The sequence below is a fragment of the Schistocerca piceifrons genome, chromosome 6, assembly GCF_021461385.2.
Source record: "Schistocerca piceifrons isolate TAMUIC-IGC-003096 chromosome 6, iqSchPice1.1, whole genome shotgun sequence".
Taxonomy (NCBI): domain Eukaryota; kingdom Metazoa; phylum Arthropoda; class Insecta; order Orthoptera; family Acrididae; genus Schistocerca; species Schistocerca piceifrons.
Window position 1 is genome coordinate 275018799 of NC_060143.1, and position 24318 is coordinate 275043116.

A 24318-nucleotide genomic window follows, 5' to 3' on the forward strand; every position below is an offset into this window, starting at 1 on the left:
AAAACAAAGAAAGCATTAGTAATGCAAGGCTATTAATTACATTCAGAGGCAAGTTATTATACCACAGATGCCCACAAAACAAGAGAAAGCAGTAAAAAGCAAAATAATAACTAATCAAGACTAAAACATTTACAAATAATAATAATAAAATAATAATAATAATAATAATAATAATAATAAAGATTGTATTGTCTTTAGGCCATTACAGCAGTTTCCTTTATTTTTAGACAATGCATAAAAATTGCAACAGTTTACACTCTCTTTGCTATAGTGTGATGAACAATAATTGGCAATAAAGACAGTCATAGCAGTCCAGGCTAATTAGACGAGCTAGTAAATTCTATAACTTTCAGCTCAGCTTACTTTTGCTGTAACTTAAGCACAAAAATGGAGTTGAAATAGAGGACACTGATTAAGGAACTTAAAATTTTAATATTACATCCTGTAATCCTTTATTCAAGTAAGAATTAAGAGGGTTTGCTGAAAAGTAATGCCTCCATATTTTTTTATTGAGAACTCTTAAAGCCTCTAAAATAAAACAAATGTTGTTAACAGTATACATCTTTATTCTTCACGTCACAAATTGGTGTGGTTCCTATTGATTCTCTCAATAGGTGGGATTATACTAGGCATGGCCTTTACCTCAACAGGAAAGGGAAGGGTAAACTGGCTGAGAAAATAGCAGGAAAATAGCACTGTCATTAGTGATAAAATACCAGTGATTATATGATTCAGAAAAGACCCTTTTTTAGGGTAGCGAGGATAGAAAGAAACCAAATTTTAAGAGAGGGTAGGACTGAGACAAACCTTCAGTTTGAGAAAGAACCCAAAAAACTTAACTCCATCAATGTGAAATGTCAGCTATCTTTAATGCATCAAAATATTCGAGGACTGAGAAATAAAATTAATGAATTAATTATCTGCATAGATGAATTGGACTCTACAAACCCAGCTGACATAATCTGCCTCTCTGAACAACATGTGACCACTGGTATAGAACTTTTAAGTGTTACAGGGTTTAGGTTAGCATCTCACTTTTGTAGAGCAGAAATGGAGAAAGGAGGAGTTACCACATTCATCAGGAACTGTCATAAATTTAAGAACATATACATTCATAAATTTTGCCTAGAAGCATGTGCAACAGAGTCAGAATTTCACAAAAAAGTCCTTCATAATATTAAGTGTATATCGAGCATCTGCAGGTAACTTTAATCTGTTCATAAACCACCTTGAAGCTATACTGGTCCATTTAACACCCAAAAACAAAGAAATAGTGGTTGCTGGTGATTTCACTGTAGATTTCCTTGAAGACTCTCCCAATAAGAACTTACATGAGTTAGTAACACTATCATTCAACTTAATTCCCCACTAGGGTAGCCAATTGCTCACAAAGAGCCATTGATAATATCCTTATAGTAAAGTCCAATGAACAAAATTATATTACAAAACCAATAGTCAATGGCCTCTCAGACCATGACATGCAGTTCCTTCTGTTAAAAGTTAATACTCAACAGGATATAAAATCTGTTAAATCTGAGCTCAAGAGGGTAATCAATAAGCCAAAAATTGATTATTTTAGGACACTCCTCAGAGACATTCACTGGAATGATGTTTACAGTGTTCATGGCATGAATGAAAAATATAACACTTTTGCTAATAAAGTGCTTACCTTATTTGAACACTGTTTTCCTCAAAACATTAAAGTAAATATATTGCAAGGAAAAGACAGTCATATCAGATAACAAAATAAAGACAATATGGGATATAGTGAAGGAGGAGATTGGTAGAACCAGACATGAAGAGGGACAAATAGCATTAAGAGTAAATGATACATTGGCAACAGATGTGTATAATGTTGCAGAACTTTGTAACAAACATTTTATAACTGTTACTGAAAAGATGGGGTTGTCATGTCCTGTAGATGCTGCTATGGAATACTTCAGACCAGACATTTCAAGTAACTTCAATAATATTAATTTGACCCTCACTACCCCAGTGGAAATAATTTTCATCATAAAATCTTTAAAATCAAAAACATCTAGTGAGTAAGATGAAATATCAACAAAGTTAATTAAAGAATGTGATTCTGAGTTAGGTGACAAATTAAGCTATCTGTGTAACCAGTCGTTTATCAGTGGAATATTCCCTGAATGGTTGAAATATGCTGAAGTTAAGCCATTGTTTAAGAAGGGAGATAAAGAAATAACATCAAACTTCTTCCAATTTCACTTTTGCCAGCATTATTAAAAATTTTAGAAAAAGTAATGTACAATCGGCTTTATAACCATCTTATCCCAAATAACATACTGTCAAAGTTGCAGTTCGAATTTCTAAAGGGTGATGATATTGAGAAGGCTATCAACGCTTACAGTGAAAATGTGCTTAATTCATTAGACAAAAAATTGCAGGCAACTGGTATATTTTGTGATCTGTCAAAGGCATTAGACTGTGTAAATCACAATATCCTTTTAAGTAGATTAGAATATTATAGTGTAACAGGAAATGCTGTAAAATGGTTCAAATCTTATATCTCTGGCAAGAAACAAATGGTGTTATTAGTAAAGAGACATGTATTAAGCTATCAGGCATCATTCAACTGGGAACTAATCACATGTGGGGTCCCACAAGGTTTCATTTTAGGCCCCTTACTTTTTCTTGTGTATATCAATCACCTTTCATCAGTAACGTTACCAGATGCCACGTTCATTTTGTTTGCCGATGATACAACCACTGCAATAAATAGCAAATCAAGTGTAGCCTTAAAAAGATCGGCTAATAAAATATTTGTGGACATTAATCACTGGTTCCTAGCCAATTCTTTGTCACTAAACTTTGAAAAAACACACTACCTGCAATTTATAACTTGTAAGGGGTGTCCCACGAGTATATGCCTAACATACGATGAAAAACATATAGAAGAAGTGGACAGTGTTAAGTTCTTGGGATTACAGCTTGATAATAAATTCAACTTGGAGGAGCACACCGCAGAACTGCTGAAGCGTCTTAACAAATCTCTATTTGCAATGCAAATTGTGTCAGACATAGGGGATATAAAAATGAAAAACCTGGCATACTATGCTTACTTTCATTCCATAATGTCATATGGGATTATTTTTTGGGGTAATTCATCAAGCCAAGCTAAAGTTTTCTGGGCACAAAAACGTGCAGTAAGAGTTATATGTGGTGTGAACTCAAGAACATCCTGCAGAAGCCTGTTTAGGGAACTAGGGATACTAACTACTGCTTCCCAATATATTTATTCCTTAATGAAATTTGTCATTAAAATATATATCACTTTTTCAAACCAACAGCTCAATTCATGGAGTCAATACTAGAAATAGGAATAATCTTCACAAGGATTTAAAGTCACTTACTATTGTACAAAGAGGTGTGCATTATTCAGGAACACACATTTTCAATAAGTTGTCAGCAGCCATAAAAAGCTTAACAACCAATGAAATTCAGTTTAAAAGAAATCTAAAGGATTTATTGGTGGTCAACTCCTTCTACTCTATTGATGAATTTCTCAGTAGAACCAAGCTTTTATACAGCATAATATTATATCAGAATATTATGGCAGTCAGAGTAACTGTCAGTCACCTCCTCAATAAAGACACAAATGACCATCCAACAAACAGAAATGGAAAATCGTTACACAAAATAAGAAAACTTTAAACTGACAATGATTGCTCCAAGTGAAGCAGGCAAAAGACTATTTAATAATCAACCATAATAATTAAGACAGTGAAAGGAATTAAAATTGCTAAAAACCACATAAAGGTTTATCTCACATAGGAGTGTATAAACAGGAGGGATAAAAATGTACCAACCATTTGCAATTAAATAATTTTGAAACAAAATGGATTACAGTTACTGATAACATGCAAAACAGCAGTGTATATGTTAAATTTGTTTCTGCTAGTTGGTGCTGGCAGTTCACGCTGTCCATGTGCAGGTGGTGGGGCTGATGCCACAGTACAATAAAGTAGAAAACAATCATCTAGCAACAATGGCTGGGATAAGGTTGTCATTTGTGGAATTTATGGTAGTATTGAAGTGATACTGCAAGTATCAGAATATTCACTATGTACAGTGGCAGTAAGGGTTTAAAATATGGCCACCAACATATTTCAAAAGCTGATGGAACTATTACACATGTGAAGAAGGCAAGATCCAGCCAGTAACAAAAAGTTACACATCCAGTGTCCAAAGCCACAGTATTGCAACATTTCATCCATTCACAGCAAAAATTAGTAAATCAAGGAGTGTGCGAAAGAAGAATGAGTCACTCAAGAGATAGAAACTTCCATAAGGGTGCAAGGTGGAACATGTAAATTCCAAGAATGCTACCTATGGTGAAAAATTACTTGAATCAAATAACTGAATACTATGAGTAGTTTGATCACATGGTAAATAAGGGTGACAAATTTTCTGGGAAATTTGTTTAGCCTGACAAGCCAATATTGAACCTAAGTAATACAGTGAAACCATGTCGATTGTGTTTCCTGAAAATTCTCATGTTCATTTGAACTAGGTAGGATGTAGTCTGTTATCATGTGGTTTAATTGGTCCCTTCTTCTCTGGGGATACTATAACAGGTCAAAATTGCCTCAGACAAGGGTTTTGCTTGACATTCAAACACTGCATGAAGGTGAAATGTCTTAAAAGAAACAAGGTGAAGTCCGACCTTACCATCATCAAGATGACAGGATGTATCTAGGCAGATCAAAGAGGACTTACAGGGTACCCATCTTGCTCTCCAGATTTAACATCTATGGACTTTTAGCTGTGGCACCATCAAGTACATTGTGTGTCAACAAAACAAGCTACAATCAATGATCTCCATAAAAAAATTGTTGCATCATGCACTACAATAATGCCAAACACTTATAGCCATAGTTTGATCTATAGTTCAATGCCATCAGAATTGTTTAGAAGCTTCTGCTGGTCATTTCAGACATAAAAGATGACTCCAAATGCCAAGAATTGTACCTATAAGACAAATCTTTATGAATGGGCTATCAAACAGTGAGTATATATTTTTTTGGATCCCCTCCCCCCACCTGCCCCCCCCCCCCCCCCAACCCTCTTCCCCATTTATGTGAAGACCTTTTACGTGCCTGTAAAATGTGAGCCTTTTTTTTAATTGTAAATGTCTTTTATACTCATTGTAATTAGGCCTCAATACAGTGTGGAATGGTAGGTGTTATCATAATGCAGGTATTACATCTGTCTTGGTCTTTTGCTTATAAAACTGTATGATATACCCAAACTTTCAGCTGGAAATTGTCAGCTGCAGTATGCGGGCAATGAATGAATAATTTGTTCCCTATACTTTTGTAAATTACTAACCTGAAACATTTGTCATAAATCAAACAATATTAAATTCTTATAGCCCTTGCAGAATAGTAAAATATGACTAGCCAAATTACAAAACATTAAGTAATTTCAGAATTATTATGCCTGTCTTTACATAGTCACTCCTCTCACAAAATTACCACTCAGCACCCTGCACTCTACTTGTCACATCATTAGGTCAATTTGTGTTTAAGTCTAGGATCACAGAGCACACAGACATCTCCACATTGGTTAAAATGAAAGTTTGTTGTTGAGAAGTCAATGCTCAGTATCTACGCAGCTTAAAGTGTGCAACTATCCAGCACACAGTTAACATCACTCATATACTTGTGAAAAAGTCAGGGACTGGAAGGTGTAATTCTGCACTCCAACATAATAAGTGTGGAAAATATGTTTGCAAAGACTTTGGAGCTGCATAATATCTTTGTGTCTTAAAATCTTGGATGAGTTAGTAAAATTTTAATGATCTACAAACTCTAAGTCCGAAGTACTGAGACACTGATTAATAGCTGGATGAGTTCTCTTCCAGATATGTGTGCAAAGGCAGAGTTGCATATCTCTTTACCTGCATAAACTATAATTTGTAAAACTGGAACTGCTCTCTAATGATGTAATAGTGAAAATAAATTGGGATGTGCCACCTTTAAAATTCATCTGTTGTGTAGTCCACATAATCTGACTCTACCTTTCATATTGCCAGTTTTAAGAATATATTTTCAGTGCATCAAGATACATAATACCAAGTGCAATATCAGCATCAGTTAACGGGAAATTTGCAGGTTCTATACATAATCATGGAACGAGAATTTGGAATTACATTTAGCTAGGAAAAACAAACAAAAAATTCAAAACACCATATTACATAAGGGGATAAAATAAATTGCCAAAGGAAATGAGAAAGATTACTTAAATTCATCTGTTTAAAAAGATAGCTAAAATGTTTTTCAAGCGTAATGCATACCACACAAACATTTACTTAGACGACAGAAGAGTGAATAGTAATGAAAGAGAATAACTACAACTCCTTGTCTCATTTCAATACATGATCATGGTTTACTGCTTTCACAAGGAAAGAATGTCAAAATGTAAAATGCATGATATTAATGTCTATTGGCTCTGTTTTTCAGATGGACTGAGGAACATAGATGAACACGGACTGGAATGGAGTCTGGAGTTGAGGTAAGGGGAACAGCAGCATCTGAAGAGTCCAAGGAACATCAGCAGATGTCTATGGAATGTGCAGCAGTGAAGAGCAAATTGCAAGTTACCTGAAACAAATTGTACATAAATAAGGAACATTACACAATAGGAACTTACTGAATGAGGCAGCACAGATGTTAGGATATTGACCTTGTATTTGGGAGGATGCAGTTACTCTGTCCAGCTATCCTGACATGCTTTTTTTGTGGTTTTCCCAGATCTCTAAGACAAATTCCAGGATGGTTCATTAATTAAGGCCTTGGCTGACCACCTGTCCTATCCTCATAGACTACCTGTCCCATCCTCATAAAGCATATTATGTATGCTGTGTGTTGTATATCTTGATCTATTGACTTGCACTATATTACCCTGACAAATCCCATCACTGTGAGATGATCCTTGGTTGAATAAAGATAAATAAACAAAATGTACAGACAAGAACATAAATGTATTAAAAAAAGAGTTCATATGGAAAGCACTGTTTTCTAGTGAGATATGTGGAATTACTTGTTACCAGCATGAATTGCATTCAAAAACATAATAAATTATGTGTTTATACTAGCCCCTACTAAACTGAGGATTAAATGTTTCTTCTGCAGGCCCTTTCAACTCTGTATGAAACAAAGAACTCTGAGGTTAAAATGATAAGTATATCCTTGAAAGTTTTGGATTTGCCAAGCTATATGTTTGCATCAATGGTAGCGCATATACTTTTTGGAAATAGGTTGCAATGGCACTACAGTGAAGCTCCTCACTTACGCTATTCAGGGGACTTGAAAAAATGATATAAATGGCGGAAAATGTAAATGGCAGGAAATTACTTTTATGCACTTAGTGTATGTAAGTTTTATATTTCATGAACTAAAGGGTGGAAACTACCCAAAAATTTACATACGTCAAACAGGCAGGATGTCTGAAATGTGCTTCAAAGACCATGCTTAAATTCACAACAATAAAACAGCGTTTGGTGCACATCTTCTAACACTGAAGCATAGAGTTGGAATTATTGATATGCATTTGGAAATGCTGTACAATGAATCTAAGGAACACTTCCTGACAATGCTGGAAGAAATTGAGATTTTTACACACAGGCTGCAAGATCCTAGCAACACATTAAACCAACAGAAAAAATTTATTGACAGTGCATTTTTTAGAAACTTTGAAGGCCTCTTCCAATCATCCACCTTGTTGCAGCACATGTGTGATCAACAGTCCCACTCATCAAGAAAAGACAGCAACAGCCCTTCAGCTTACACACCATCCTAGCAGCAGGACAATGCAGACTGGTTTCCATACATACTGCAAAACTGTGTGCCATACTAAGCCACCAAGCATAAGCAAATTCAATTATCTGTAACTGTCACACCCAGATCCCTGCAACTTTACTTGCTGCACATAGTTTCACTTTAATAATTTATGGCTTTTAACTTTTTACAGTTTTATACTTTCAATGTTTTTAAAAATTTTAATATTTAGTGACACTTCATGCAGTTCTAAGTCCTCTACGCAATTCTGCTTCCACATTTTTATCATTTTCATGTCTTTCACTATTTATACAGCCATTGTTCTAAGACTACACTTTTTTAATATTTTAACAAAAATTTTTTATAACTTTATATTTTACACTTGCAGTGTAACACCTTATGGCTTTATACTTTCAAAGTTTCACACTTTTAATATTTTTGTTATATGGATGACTGTAATGAGTGATTGTACAGTGTAGTGTTGGGTTTATGTTGTTATGGATGTAGGGAAGGGAGAGGATGAAACTCAGTGTCACCACATAGCCTACTCATCTTGAAAAGCAACAAGTGGGCCACCGAGCTTTACATCCCTATCCAACAGACAAATCACCATCAACAGTATCATATGCCCTCACTTCATGAGATACTGTGGAGAGGTTTGGAATCTAATGCAGGACATTAGCGCAAAGACCAGTGATCAGAAACTTTATGCCACCACCTCTCCTCCTCTTGCCAGCCAAATACCAGCTGTGAAACTTTCATCCACTAACAGGATTCAAGCTGGCTGACCTCCAAGCTGAGCAACACCACACCACCATCTCAGCTATGCAGGCAGATTTGTAAAATATATTGTAACACTAAATTAGGGGCATGGAGCAGTGTGAACTTTAAAAACAAACTTATTTTTAGGAATGAAAAAGTGGCTGTATTGACATTACTAATTATGACCAATAAAATTTTGTCTTAAGTTTTATTTAACTGTAAGACTTTCAAAACTGTTATATTTTTGATATCACTGTTTAACAATGTACTACAAGAAGTAATGAACACTCAGTTACATGATATGCAAGGCTCTTTACGTTTCAGAATTTCTGTGTAATGAAATAGTGTGATAATGTCTGTATTTTTTAGGATAAAAAGTTAGGTTCTTACTTACAATTTCAAAATATCATAAAGGTTTTCATTATTCAAAGTTCAAAACAGTTTTTGTATGCCTATAAACATGGCATGTTTCTTCTTTCTATTTCCATTTATACCTTATAAAAGTAAGTCTACATAACTACATTTATTTACTTTCCAGTTTTTATTTGAATTTTGTTCCAGTAATGAAACAGTTATTTAACATTAGATCATGATGAATTACATCTAAAAAAGTTTCTTTTTCACCATTTGTTTACTATCTTATCAAACTATTCACACTTTCACAGCTGTTGCATGATCCTCTGCTCACACAATATTTTCTTCACAATTGTTAGTCTCAAGTGTGTTGTTCATATTTTGTAACTACTGGAGATCAATATAATATTCATCCAATGATAACAATCTAACACGCACAGAAGCTCACTAACCACTGAATTTTCCAATGTTGAAATTAAGTTACTAATTATTCATATTTTACATTTACAGAGTCTTTTGCCTACGAGGTGCATTAAAATATTTTCAATTAATGCCAAAAACTGTTATGGTCACCAGCACTCTCTATACAACTAACACACTGGCGGACTTCAATAATTTTGCTCCAACTACCATTCACTGAATTGCTGAATGTTAGAGGAATTTGTTCTTTTGCCTCTCCTACATGCACAACATACTTTGTAGTACTTCCATCAGTGTAACAAGACACAACAGTTGTAGCACATGAATGGTAAATGCATCATTTGCATGTGCTTTCTATTGGCATACTTTTGCATTGATTTGTTGTTGTTGTTGTGGTCTTCAGTCCTGAGACTGGTTTGATGCAGCTCTCCATGCTACTCTATCCTGTGCAAGCTTCTTCATCTCCCAGTACCTACTGCAACCTACATCCTTCTGAATCTGCTTAGGGTATTGATCTCTTGGTTTCCCTCTACGATTTTTACCCTCCACGCTGCCCTCCAATGCTAAATTTGTGATCCCTTGATGCCTCAAAACATGTCCTACCAACCGATCCCTTCTTCTAGTCAAGTTGTGCCACAAACTTCTCTTCTCCCCAATCCTATTCAATACCTCCTCATTAGTTACGTGATCTACCCACCTTATCTTCAGCATTCTTCTGTAGCACCACATTTCGAAAGCTTCTATTCTCTTCCTGTCCAAACTGGTTATCGTCCATGTTTCACTTCCATATATGGCTACACTCCATACAAATACTTTCAGAAACGACTTCCTGACACTTAAATCTATACTCGATGTTAACAAATTTCTCTTCTTCAGAAACGATTTCCTTGCCATTGCCAGTCTACATTTTATATCCTCTCTACTTCGACCATCATCAGTTATTTTACTCCCTAAATAGCAAAACTCCTTTACTACTTTAAGTGTCTCATTTCCTAATCTAATCCCCTCAGCATCACCCGATTTAATTTGACTACATTCCATTATCCTCGTTTTGCTTTTGTTGATGTTCATCTTATATCCCCCTTTCAAGACACTGTCCATTCCGTTCAACTGCTCTTCCAAGTCCTTTGCTGTCTCTGACAGAATTACAATGTCATCGGCGAACCTCAAAGTTTTCTCCATGAATTTTAATACCTACTCCGAATTTTTCTTTTGTTTCCTTTACTGCTTGCTCAATATACAGATTGAATAACATCGGGGAGAGGCTACAACCCTATCTCACTCCTTTCCCAACCACTGCTTCCCCTTCATGACCCTCGACTCTTATAACTGCCATCTGGCTTCTGTACAAATTGCAAATAGCCTTTCGCTCCCTGTATTTTACCCCTGCCACCTTCAGAATTTGAAATAGAGTATTCCAGTTAACATTGTCAAAAGCTTTCTCTAAGTCTACAAATGCTAGAAACGTAGGTTTGCCTTTTCTTAATCTTTCTTCTAAGATAAGTCGTAATGATTGATTCAGAATGGTCAATCATGGCAATGCCTTACTAAGGAAAAAATGGGCATTAAATAAATTTATGGCTGACATAACACTTTTCTAATGTGTAAGAGAACCCTGAATGAAAACCAAACAATGAGATAAGTAAGGGCAATTACTCACAACAAGGACAGAAGCATTGTGCAGAAGATAGGTACCAAAATAAGAACTGAAATAAAGCTTACAAACATATGTTCTTCAATGCCCACATGCATGCAAACAGCTATACAGTCCCATTGCTGTTTCCTAATTGGGCACAAAGTTGTTTTCGATGGAGGTAGCGAAATGAATAAGAAATAGCTGAGGGGAAGGAAAGGCCACTAGAAAGATACATGTGCTAGCAGGGGTTTTGGGTGGGGGAGGAGGGGGATTGGGGGGGGGGGGGGGGGAGGAGAGCAAGGGAAGGAGGATGGATATGATACCAGAGAAAACTCACTCTGTTGCAGGCAAGGGTAGTGAGTAGCATGTTGCACACATTGCTGCATGCAGCAGAGGTTGCAGCTGAGTAGAGGAGAACAGAGTAAAGGCAGAGGGATATCTCTGAGAGGACATGGTGGAGGAAGTTCCATAGACATACAAACTGGAATGAAATGTAAGTATCCAAGGGCAATAGTGAGAGTAAGACTCTGATGTTGGAAGGGAGAAGGATAAAGGGTTTAACAAGAGCATAAAAGTAAAGATGCCTCAACCTGAAGATTTGATTCATTACTGGAATGCTTTAGCAGGCATGATCCTATTACAGATGGTATCCTCTTAACTTCTTCTGCCCTTTGAGAGGACTAACAGTTGAATATACAGTATGAGCAAAAGTTTAACTTCAAATTTTTTTGCATTATCAGTTCATTGCTATGGGTAAAATAAAGGCTTAATGAAAAAAATATCCTAATATTGTCATTATTCTGTCCTAGATTTCCCACTTTTTGATTTTATTAAATATCCTAGGACTGATTGTGGACTGGGAAATTAAGCAGTTGAGCAACTGAGCAGTCTGAAATTCACCCACTTAGCCATCAAGCCACATGGCAAGAATATATGAAGACACATTGCACCATCAGTAACAATACAAAAAATTCAATTTTTCACAGTATGTTAGGTTAAAGGAAAATAATCGAATAGGTCTATGCATAATTTTGTGAGTTACTGCAGTACATAATACAATGCTCTATGTCTGCAACCATTTGAGTAAATGTTGTACATTATTCTAAGTGCTAAAGCAAGATGCAGCAGACATGCATTCTCAACTACAGAAATCAACTTAGCCATGCAGTTGTATACAAACAAATGCCCATTATTGATAATTATTACCTCAGTGCATTCAAAATATATAATGAGCCCTCTCTCTTCACAAACACATTATACACAGCATTTGTTTGTTTAGCTGACAAATATTGAAATACATTCAGAATAAAACTCTATTTGGAGCTCTTATCAGTTGTACGAATGTGATGATATTCATTTTACACATTTCATGCAAGGGAACGGTAATATCTTGTATTACTATTACCAGTAATATTAAATATTTGTGAAGACAGAAGGCAATATTGCAATAAGTGTAATTCGAAGTGAGTGATACTCTTTCCCATAATCAAATTTTATATGTTACACAATATTAATCTTCTTAAGGCAAAAACTACAGTAACAATTGTGCAAAATAAAATCTTACACTTAACTCCACCACCAGAGGATTCTCCTTCTTGACATCCATATAACAGTATTGTTTTAGGGAGAATATAATGAGATGAGCACATTTGTTCCAAGACTGATTTAAAGGGAGCACAAAGTCTATTTTCTTCCTAGAAAAAATTAAGAATACATTTAAAATCTAATTTAATTAAAAACTACAATAAATGTTTTCCAGAAGTCCTGGCTTTTGGAACACATCTCATAATTGGAGAAACAGACTGCCTCCCAGATGTAGAGCTTGCACCTTACACCCAAGTATGTAACAGTTAACACTTAGTTTCTAATATTTTGCAAAACGATCTGCAAAGAAAATCAGTGAAGGCAAGATAAAGGTGACAAAAGGAAAACAGATTAATTAGCCCAATTATGCCAGCATTTTTACTGTTGTAAATGTTTCCAAACCAGACCAGAGAGCTCATGCATAGTTCCACTACCACCACTATTATTACACTATTTTTGTTGACACACAGAGAATGAACCATTATTATGCAAACAATTCTATTCTCAGAATTTCATAACTCATAGAACAAATAATTTTATAATTTCAATGTGATACGGTCTACAGCTGCAATGAATTTTTTGAAAGATTTCACGATGCTTTCAGCTGCCATTCTCTTTATTTTATGTATGATTGTACAATTTCGGCGTTAGGCCATTTTCAAGTATTTTATGGGTGGTTTTTAGTAGTAAATTATGCCTTGAAAGTCGTTGCTCCTATGACTCCATGTTATGTTCATAAAATAAATCTGAGATATTTTATGCTATTTTAGGAGCACAATACTTCTGAGCAGTTATTACAATAACTGTTCGAAAGTAGCATGCTCCTAAAACAGCATAAAACATCTCGGATTTATTTTATGAGCATAACATTGAGTCATAGGGGCAATGACATAGAAGGCATAGTTTACTACTAAAAATCATCCACTTGAAAATGGCGTAAGGCCGAAATTGCACAATCGTACATAAAATAAAGAGAATGGCAGCTGAAGGCCTCATGAAATCTTTCAAAAAATAATTTTACGTTGTAGAAGAGGAACAAACACACACACACACACACACACACACACACACACACACACACACACACACACAGAGAGAGAGAGAGAGAGAGAGAGAGAGAGAGAGAGAGAGAGAGAGACAGAGAGAGAGACAGAGACAGAGAGACAGAGAGAGTGACATTGGTAGAGAGAGAGAGAGAGAATGTTTAGTGCTTATGATAGTATTATCATCAAATATAAATTTCATACTCACGCATGTGGATTGTACTCGTATGACATATTTGGGGTTTGTATAAAAGTTTTTTGGTAAATTGATTTTATGAAAATACTGTGAGAGTATCTGTTTAGCTTTAACATTGGATTATCAACAGATGTTCTATTGGGGCGAACTTTTAGCATGTAACACCCCGTGAATACATTGTGCAATTCAGTTTCCACATACTGAAAAGAAAATCACAGCAACATTAGGATATAAATAACTAATCTCATATACAGAGAAAAAGTATAACATTTTTCTTAGACATATCCCATTACAAGCTGAACTACAGATTTTAGTAGGAGTTAGTCACATGGAGGGAGGGACCCTTCAAGGTATACAGTCACTGTAAAGAAACTTGCAAGGAAAGAAAGTTTGATTCCATGGGAACAGCTGTGCACAGTGAATGTGGTATCTTTCAAAAAGGAGGAGGAGTCCAGCAATCAGCTGCTTGACTGCTGAATTCCTTTTCCTTTTTGGAAACATAGACCACTGCATAATCAGCATAAAACAAAGCATAGGGCTATAGACAATGGGATCATGAATGATATGTGTCTGGCTGTCAAGAGGACAATGCATTAAGCCTTCAGTGACTACTGTCTCCCAAAAACCAAAGAAATTCTTGTCATTTGTAAATTCTGTTAGTGACATGAACGTTAGTGTCCACAAACTCATGGGCAACACAAGAAGTGAAATTGAGGGTACTAAAGCAAAAGTAATAATGAAAATTAAGAAGTACTGCCCCAATTTATTTCTCCCTTCACTGCATAGATGGATGACATAGTACAGGGTGATTCAAAAAGAATACCACAACTTTAGGAATTTAAAACTCTGCAACGACAAAAGGCAGAGCTAAGCACTATCTGTCGGCGAATTAAGGGAGCTATAAAGTTTCATTTAGTTGTACATTTGTTCGCTTGAGGCGCTGTTGACTAGGCGTCAGCGTCAGTTGATGCTAAGATGGCGACCGCTCAACAGAAAGCTTTTTGTGTTATTGAGTACGGCAGAAGTGAATCGACGACAGTTGTTCAGCGTGCATTTCGAACGAAGTATGGTGTTAAACCTCCTGATAGGTGGTGTATTAAACGTTGGTATAAACAGTTTACAGAGAATGGGTGTTTGTGCAAAGGGAAAAGTTCTGGACAGCCGAGAACGAGTGATGAAAATGTAGCACGCATCCAGCAAGCATTTGTTCGCAGCCCAGGAAAATCGACTCGCAGAGCTAGCAGAGAGCTGCAAATTCCACAATCAACTGTATGGAGAGTCCTACAAAAAAGGTTAGTTATGAAACCTGAACGTCAACTACCCGAGGCGATGGATCGGCCGCCAGGCAGCCCGTGATAGAGCACTTCTTCACTGGCCTCCAAGAAGCCCTGATCTTACCCCCTGCGATTTTTTCTTATGGGGTATGTTAAGGATATGGTGTTTCGGCCACCTCTCCCAGCCACTACTGATGATTTGAAACGAGAAATAACAGCAGCTATCCAAACTGTTACACCTGATATGCTACAGAGAGTGTGGAACGAGTTGGAGTATCGGGTTGATATCGCTTGTGTGTCTGGAGGGGGCCATATTGAACATCTCTGATTTTGTTTTTGAGTGAAAAAAAAACCTTTTTAAATACTCTTTGTAATGATGTATAACAGAAGGTTATATTATGTTTCTTTCATTAAATACACATTTTTAAAGTTGTGGTATTCTTTTTGAATCACCCCGTATATTAGTGTAAGTGGCACTGAGAAACAGCTGAAATTGGAAAATTGAACAATGCTTCAGGATGTGATGCAATCCCTATCAGATTAAATACAGAAGTTGAAGCTGAGTTAACATCTCTTCTAATTGCAATACACCACAAATCTCTCAAACAAAAAACTATGGCCAGTTGTTGCAGGAAACAGAGGTCACAACCATCTATGAGAAGGGTAGCAGAAGTGATCTACAAAGCTACCATCCAACAGACTTGACATTCACCTGTTGTAGAATATCAGAACATATTCTGAGGTAAAATTTGATGAGTTAGCTCAATCAGAATGACCTGTTCCATCTCACTCAGCATGGACTTTGAAAACGTCAGTCATACAAAACTGAACTTGTGCTTTTCTCACAAGCCATAGATTTAGGCAGTCGGGTAGAAACAGTATTTACTTACATCTGAAATGCATTTGGCTCAGAACCATACCTACACTTTCATTGAAAGTATGATTGTATCAACATATCACGCAAATTTGTGACTATATTGAAGATTTCATGGTAATATCTTGGGTAGAGTTGCTGACTTATCGAGGTAATTTCTGGTGTGCCTCAGGAAAATGTTTTGGGACCCTTACTGTTAATTTTGCACAGTATATATTATAAATTTATCATGTATTATATAATAAAATATAAAAAAAAGTTCCAGCAGTAAATTTAATGTGGGCATGACAACCAACCACTCTCCATCTGAATGAATGGCCAATGCCAAATTGTGGCCACTGGCAGAGTTGACTATTCAGTGGTGTAACACACAGCTGAGCACAACCTGCTTGATTTTATGGCTGCTTCACAATCCCTGCCATCTGGATCCTTCACAACTTCAGCTTCTATAATTATGTAGATGAGGTTGTGGCACTTCCTAAATTCTAAACTTTAACGAGTCCCACAGTCTGCCATAGCAGATCACTTTCCATGCACAGTCACAACTAGATGCTCTTCAAAGCAACCAAGCTATAGTGGACACCTGCTGACTGGAATGTCTCTCCCCCACTAACGCAATCTGCTTTCTGGTGCTCTGCCTGGATCTCCTGTTCATGTGTGCGGTACCATTCTCCAGCATGCACTAGTAACGAACAGGTGCTGCAGCATCAGTATTAATATTCCTCCTTTCATTGTGAACCAGTGCTACCATTTGTGAGCCAGTGCTTCTGTTTGTGAACCAGTGCTTTAGTTTTGGACCAGCACCTTCAATATGGACCCGAGGACCACCACATTATGACTATTTGAGGACAAATCAGTTGAATTTGCCTTGAACATTGCTTCAGGCACACAGCTTGCGAGTACCATAGCTTCCCAAGCATGACCAGCCACAATTCAGTGGCTTATGCACTGTGTGCTGTTTTCACTTTATTTTTCCTGAGGTGCTTTGGAGAGTCACCTTCTGATTTCTGGAGGCTGTAAATTTCAAGTGCAGCAACACACACAAATGACCTCCACATGTTTCAGTAATTATGCGTCTTTTGTGTTTATATGCATGTACATAAAATTCTATTTTCTTGTACCTGATTCAATAAAAAATTGCTTGTTTTGCTAGAATCAATCAAGATTCTTTACAAGATACTTCTGATCAAATTGTGTGCCTGTGGAGTAATGTCTGAGTTGTGTGAATTGATTCATGATTCCCTGTCAAAAAGGTCACAGTTAGTACTAATTGACAGAAAGTGATTGAGTAAAATAGAAGTAATACCTGGCATTCCCCAAGGAGGTGTTATAGGCCCTCTGCTAGTCCTAATCTGTCTAAATGATTTAGGACACAATCTAAGCAGTTTTCTTAGATTATTTTCAGGTGATTACATCATTTACTGTCTCATGAAGTTATCAAAAGATCAAAACCAATTGTGAAATGATTCAGAGAAGATATCTGTATGGTGTGAAGCCATCCACATGAGAATTGAAAGGAATCCATCAAATTTTGTTTAAATGATAAATCACTCAAATCTAAAGACTGTAAATTCAGCTAAATACTTAAAGATTACAATTACAAATAACTTGAAACTGGGACAATTACATTATTAATTTTGTGATGTAAGTCAACTAAAGACAGTGTCTTATTGGCAGAACACTTAGAAAAGGCAACAGGTCTTCTAATAGGACAGCCTACACTAAGCTTGTAGTCCTCTGCTAGAGTACTGCTGTGCCATATGGGATCTTTACCAAATATGATTGACAGAGGACATAAAAAAAAATCCAAAGCAGCCAAAGAAAGCCAGCTCAATTTGCATTACTACAAAATAGGATACATAGTTCTTGGATCCCATAAGTGAGCTGGTTTGGCAGTCATTAAAACAAAGGTGTTTTTTGCTATGGAAAGATCTTTTCATGAAATCTCAACACCAACTACCTCCTCCAAATGCAAAAATATTATATTGATGCCATTCTACATAGTCAGCCATGATTATTGCAATAAAATAAGAGAAATCAGAGATCATATGAAAGTATTTAAGTGTTCATTTATCTCATACACTGTAAGAGAGTGGAACAGTAGGGAAATAGTCTGAAGGTAGTCTGATGAACCCTCTTTCACACACTTAAGTGTGAATTAGATTAGTCATGCAGAGGTAGATGTTGATGTAGATGAATATGTGCTGATAGAGAAGCTACCACTCTAGACATAATATTGCAGCTGATACGTGTCTATATTTTGTACATGAATGTAAATATGTACAGCTTTATACTGTCTTATGTTTTGATAAGTCCTATATTATAAAAATGTTAAAAAGAGTGTTGAATAAATAAATAAGTACACAATATTAACTATAGTACATGTAAATGAAAAAGAATCCAATTGATTATTTACAATCATACAGCAAAATTCTTTACAATTACATGTAAAATATTAGGTAACATTCAAAAAACATGGATACAAACCACTGATGCACAAGAACTGCATGTACTTGATTCATTCTTCCAGCTGCAATGGTTCCGGTTGATAACTTTCCTTGAATGTGTTACAAACTCTTGATGAATGTGACTTTTCTTGCATTCATCTTCTGTTTTAGCTGATTCATTCATGAGAAGTGTAACTTCAAAGTCTATCAGTGTATCTGGTATTGGAAATTTTGCTGTGACTATTCCATGTTTTGAATCTTTCAGATTCAGTTGAAATTCTTCCTTTGGGGGATTCCAATCACTGATATTTGCTGAAAATGTAAGATCATGTAAAGATGTTCTGTTGATTTTTAAGAAATGATAATCCAATAGATACATACTCTCTAAACTTTAAAGTTTTTAAATGATGAAGACATAATCACAACACTGTGTGAATGGTCATATGAAAAGGGTATAATAATGCACACAAACAATTACAATATTAAATCTGAATAAGCATTTATCACAAGGAAAGGAAAAATGTAATAATGTAATTCATAAGATACCACACCATCCTAGGAAGAATCATGGTGCATAATGATACAAGCAGATTTTTGCAAACTGACTATGCTGCTATTCATGTCCCTTCCCCTCTTTTATATACATCAGCCAGTTTAAATTAATAGGTGCTGAATGAATTTCAAGTAACACTCCACCAAAGAATATGAGAAACAGTTAAAGAATCATCAGTACTAAAAAATAAAGTAAAATATGGTTGGTATAAAAACATTCTGTATACATATTTTTTGCTTGCGAAAACTTCTGCTATTATTCATACTTATTTTCAGTTTGTTTCAGGTATCCTTGAAAACGCAGAGACTTGTTAAAGTGAGCTGGAAGAAGGAAGAGCCTGGAGTTAATTCTGCAATTATCGTTATACAGCTTTCAGCTTAGAAAGAAAGGGTATATCTGGTTACTTTAATCTAAATAGTTCACAAATAGTTTAGCTCCTCCTGCATATCTGGGAATGTGTGTAGATTTAGATTCAAGAAGAGCAGGGAATGAAAGAGTAAAGATTCAAGAATAAATTTTATGGAACTAAAAATAGCCTTATTGTTTCATAAAAACAAAATAATAACCAAGATAAAGGAAGACTATGCAAAAGTGCACATTTTTTGCACATATATGAAATCAAAATGTGCTGCTGGATAACATTCAGAACTATGTTACTACAAATCTGTGAACAGCGACAAGTTTTCATCTCTACTGTAATGTTCAGATGGTGACTGAGGCTTTACAGCTCAAGCATGTACCATTCTTTGATGGTGGGCCTCCTGAGGTCACCTAGCATGTGAAGAGGGTTCTTATGACAATGGACTGCATGTTTCAACTGCTCACTATACGCTCATTTGAGTTCTTGTCACAACATTCCACTCAGTTGACTTCTACCACCTGAAGAAAGGTGTCTGTAAGGTGCGTGTGGAATGTTTGTGCATTATTGTCTTGAATGACACATCACTCAAACATTGACCATAGAGCTAGGTAAAGGGCTAGTTGATCCTGCCCTGATGCTGCACAGCCCTTAAAGTATCCTCGACAGTAATAAGAGGTGTCCAAAATCTTCAGCTTTCTTCTGAATTTGTGAGACTGCAGGCCTGAGCTGTGCTTTGGTACCTGGCCATCTCCAGACTCTTCTATGATTATTGACAGGTGTGAGACAAATACTCCATGTGTTGGGAAAGAGAACCCAATGCCATGGATCAATGTTCCATTACACATGTTTGTTCAAGCATCTTCTCACGCAAAGTGATGCTGAGAAGTTTGTATTGTTGTTTGTGATAGACGCCCAGAGCCCAAATTCACTGTGTGGAGATGATTACATGTGGTCTGATGGAATCCAATACACTGACTTTCCTTCAAAGAGGCAAAAAGCAGCTATGTTTAATTCTCCATGGGGTGCTTATAAGCCTTAATTTGTAGTTGACTGCCATCAGCAGTTGTTGTTGACTGTAGGCCACCATTGTGAGGCAGATGTTCAATGCACTATGTCTCAAAATAGCCACCAAATTTTTGAATGTTTGCTGTTGTCTACATCAATTAGCTAGGGAACTTCCAATGCTGATAATCCTTCTTGCCATAATGTGACAATGCACATATGGTCTGAACATGGGCCTGAGAAAATTCTCGTCCTATGAAAAATTGTTAACTTGGTGGAAAGTTTCTTCCAGCCACACACTGACGAACCTGGAGTGGCAATAAAAGACAGCTAGAGAAATGCCAAAGTTTTAAATCATTCATGCAGGAGGATTGCACAAACATACCATTCTTTGGCTGTCATCCAGACTCCTGCATTGAGGACATAGAAACAGGCCTCCCTGGTGTAGAGAAGTAACTGAAGGAGTTGAAAACAAATAAGTCACCAAGTCCAGATGGATCCTAATTGGTTTTGCAGAGTAATCAGAGGCATTAGCCCCTTATTTAGCTTGCATTTATCGTGAACTTGTCACATACCACAAAGTCCCAAGGGACTGGAAAAAAATGCAGATGGCTGCTGTATATAAGTGTAAAAGAACAGGCCCACAAAATTACAGACCAATACCCTTCACGATGGTTGGCTGCAGAATTCTTGAACATATTCTCAGTTTCAATACAATTAATTTTCTTGAGACGGAAGAGCTTCTGTCAACAAATCAGTATGGATTTAGAAAGCATCATCACTCTTGCGAAATTCAGCTTGTCCTTTTCATACATATCTTGCACACCATGGATGAAGGGCACAAGGCAGAACCCATATTCCTAGATTTCCAGAAAGCATTTAACACAATGGCCTGCTGCAGACTGTTAACCAAGATATGAGTGTACAGACAAAGTTACAGATTGTGAGTGATGTTGGGACTTCCTAAGTAATAGAACTCAGTATTTTGTCCTCATCAGTGAGTGTTCAGAGGCAAGGGTATCGTCATGAGTGCCCCAGGGAAATGTGATAGGACCAATCTTATTCTCTTGATTCATTAATTATCTGACAGTCAGGGCGAGCAGCAATCTGCAGCAGTTTGCTGACGACACTGTGGTGTATGGGAAGGTGCCATTGCTGACTGGTTCTAGGGGAATACAAGATGACCGAGACAAAAGTTCTAGCTAGTGTGATGAATGGCAGCTAGCTCTAAATGTAGAAACGTGTAAGGTAATACAGGCAAGTAGCAAAAGCAATCCCATAATGTTCTAATACAGCTTTAGCAGTTTGCTACTTGACACAGTCAGGTTGACTAAATGTCTAGGTGTAACACTGCAAAGTGATATGAAATGGAATGAGCATGTAAGGATCATAGTGGGAAGGCAAATGGTCAACTTCAGTTTACTGGGAGAGTTTTAGGAAAAGTGTGGTTCATCTGTAATGGAGACTGCATATAGAACACTAGTGTAATCCATTCTTGAATACTGCTTGAGTGTTTGGGATCCCACCACATCGGATTAAAGGAAGAGATCGAAGCAATTCGTATGTTAGATTTGTTACCAGCAGGTTCGATCAACAAGAAAATATTAAGGAGATGCTTCAGGATCTCAAATGGAAATTCCTGCAGGGACAGCAGCTTTCTTTTTGAGAAATGCTACTGAGAAGATTTAGAGAATTGGAATTTGCGGATGACTGTAGAATGATACTATTGTTGCCTATGTACATTTCGCCCAAGTATCATGAAGTTATGAGAAGTTAGGGCTCTTACAGAGGCATACAAACAGTTGTTTTTCCCTCGCTCAGTTTATGAATGGAAAAGAAAGGGAAAAGCCTAGTAGTGGTACAAGGTACAGGCATGATGCTGTGATATGATCCTTTGCGACATGCTCTCTGACTGAAAAGTGTATACAAGCAAAAATCTCGAGATTGGAGAGACAATGTATGCTGCTGAACTGTATTCAGAATGTGTGTTTACTTCTTTCTGCATTACAATGGTGGTTGAGTAAGATGATTTCCAATGGTCAAAAAGGCACTGAGGAAGAAGTTTCAAATCAAAAAATTACAAACTATCAAACTAGAAAGAGTGGTGCAGAACTGTTTTGAGCTGTTTATATAACTCTGGCCTCTAGGTATGTTAAATCACAGATTATAATACTATCCAGGGACTAACAAAATAGTTACTTCTTAATATCATCCATCTTATGAATTTGAGGTAGTGGGTGTAAGTAAATCATTACGTTTATTTAACGTACAACCAATTAAATAGTGAAAATCAACACAATGTGTTTCAAGAGTCCTGCTCTCATCAACTGGCTGTCCATAACTAAATCATTAAACAGATTTCATGCATCCCAATTATCATTGCTCATGGGTAAAAAAAAGTGCATGTGATTACTACATTCTTGCTCTAAGGTGAAGACAATTTTCTCATGGAAATCATTAAATTTTCTGATGATTTTGTCAAAAGAGGATGTTTTAAAATCTAGCATTTCTGAAATATATCGGATTATTTTTTGCAAACAATATATTGGTGACATACTCTTGCTTATGGATGGAACTGAAGATGACACTGACAAAATTGTCAGAGAACTTGAGTCCTATAACCAAATTGACTTCACAGTAGGGCATGGAAGTAGTAACTGCATCCAATTATCCAATTTTTGGGCCTAGAAGTAATTAGGAATGATAATTTGCATGTATTAATGTCTTCAGAAAGCCTACTGCAACATATAGAGAGAGTCCAAATGAATCATGCCACCCCACGAGTACACCCCTGCTCAAAAATTAAGGATAATGCTGATACATGGTGAAACAACACTCTGATGGGCAGTTTGCGCATTTAAATCATCTTGGGGTATGACCATGTGGCACATTTGATCTGTGGTTGTCGCACGGTGGTGCTGGCAGCAGTCCACATACGTAGAGGTGTGTTGGTGCATGACAGAGTACGGTGCAGCAAGGAAGTGTGCAGACGTTTTCAGACATGCTAATGGTGACCGTGTGTTGAGAATGGCTCAAAGAACACATTGATGACGTTATGAGGGGTAGAATACTAGGGTGACTGGAGGCTGGTCAAACACAGTAGGTCGTAGCATGGGCCCTCCGTGTGCCACTAACTGTGATCTCAAGAATATGGCAACGATTCCAGCACACAGGAAACATGTCCAGGTGCTACAGTACGGGACATCCACAGTGTAAAACACCACAAGAAGACCGATATCTCACCATCAGTGCCCGCAGACGGCTACAGAGTACTGCAGGTAGCCTTGCTCAGGACCTTACCGCAGCCACTGGAACAGTTGTCTCCCAGACATATAGTCTACAGACGACTGAACAGACATGGTTTATTCGCCCGGAGACCTGCAAGGTGCATTCTACTGACCCCTGGTCACAGGAGAGCCCGTAAAACCAGGTGTCAAGAACACAGTACATGGTCATTGGAACAGTGGTATCAGGTTATGTTCATGGATGAGTCCAGGTATAGTCTGAATAGTGATTCTCGCTGGGTTTTCAACTGGCGTGAACCAGGAACCAGATATCAACCCCGTAATGTCCTTGAAAGGGACCTGTATGGAGGTCGCGGTTTGATGGTGTGGGGTGGGATTGTGATTGGTGCACTTACACCCCTGCATGTCTTTGACAGAGGAACTGTAACAGGTCAGGTGTATCGGGACTGTCATTTTGCACCAGTATGTTCACCTTTTCAGGGGTGCTGTGGGTCCCACCTTCCTTCTGATGGAAGGTAACGCACAGCCCCACCGAGCTGCCATTGTGGAGGATTACCTTGAAACAGAAGATATAAGGCAAATGGAGTGGCCTGCCTGTTCTCCTGACCTAAACCCCATCGAGCACATCTGGGATGCTCTCGGTCAGCGTATCGCTCGTGTCTTCAAACCCCTAGGACACTTCAGGAGCTCCAACAGCCACTGGTGCAAGAATGGGAGGCTATACCCCAGAAGCCGCTCGACCACCTGATCCAGAGTATGCCAACC

General features: G+C 37.1%; 1 protein-coding gene across 3 annotated transcripts in view; it reads right to left on the reverse strand.

Annotated features, from left to right (window-relative positions):
• The window catches only part of LOC124803100, a 123262-nt gene that overhangs the window by 43383 nt on the left and 55561 nt on the right, over positions 1–24318 (reverse strand). For 2 of the 3 annotated variants that reach the window (XM_047264255.1, XM_047264256.1), the window contains exons 4-5: positions 18433–18704; positions 13810–13997 (exon numbers count right to left, since the gene is read on the reverse strand). In XM_047264255.1, coding sequence (XP_047120211.1) covers positions 13810–13997; positions 18433–18704 — 460 coding nt within the window. Of the gene's footprint in view, positions 1–12538; positions 12669–13809; positions 13998–18432; positions 18705–24318 lie in introns of all 3 variants that reach the window. The other variant, XM_047264257.1, reaches the window with a different exon arrangement.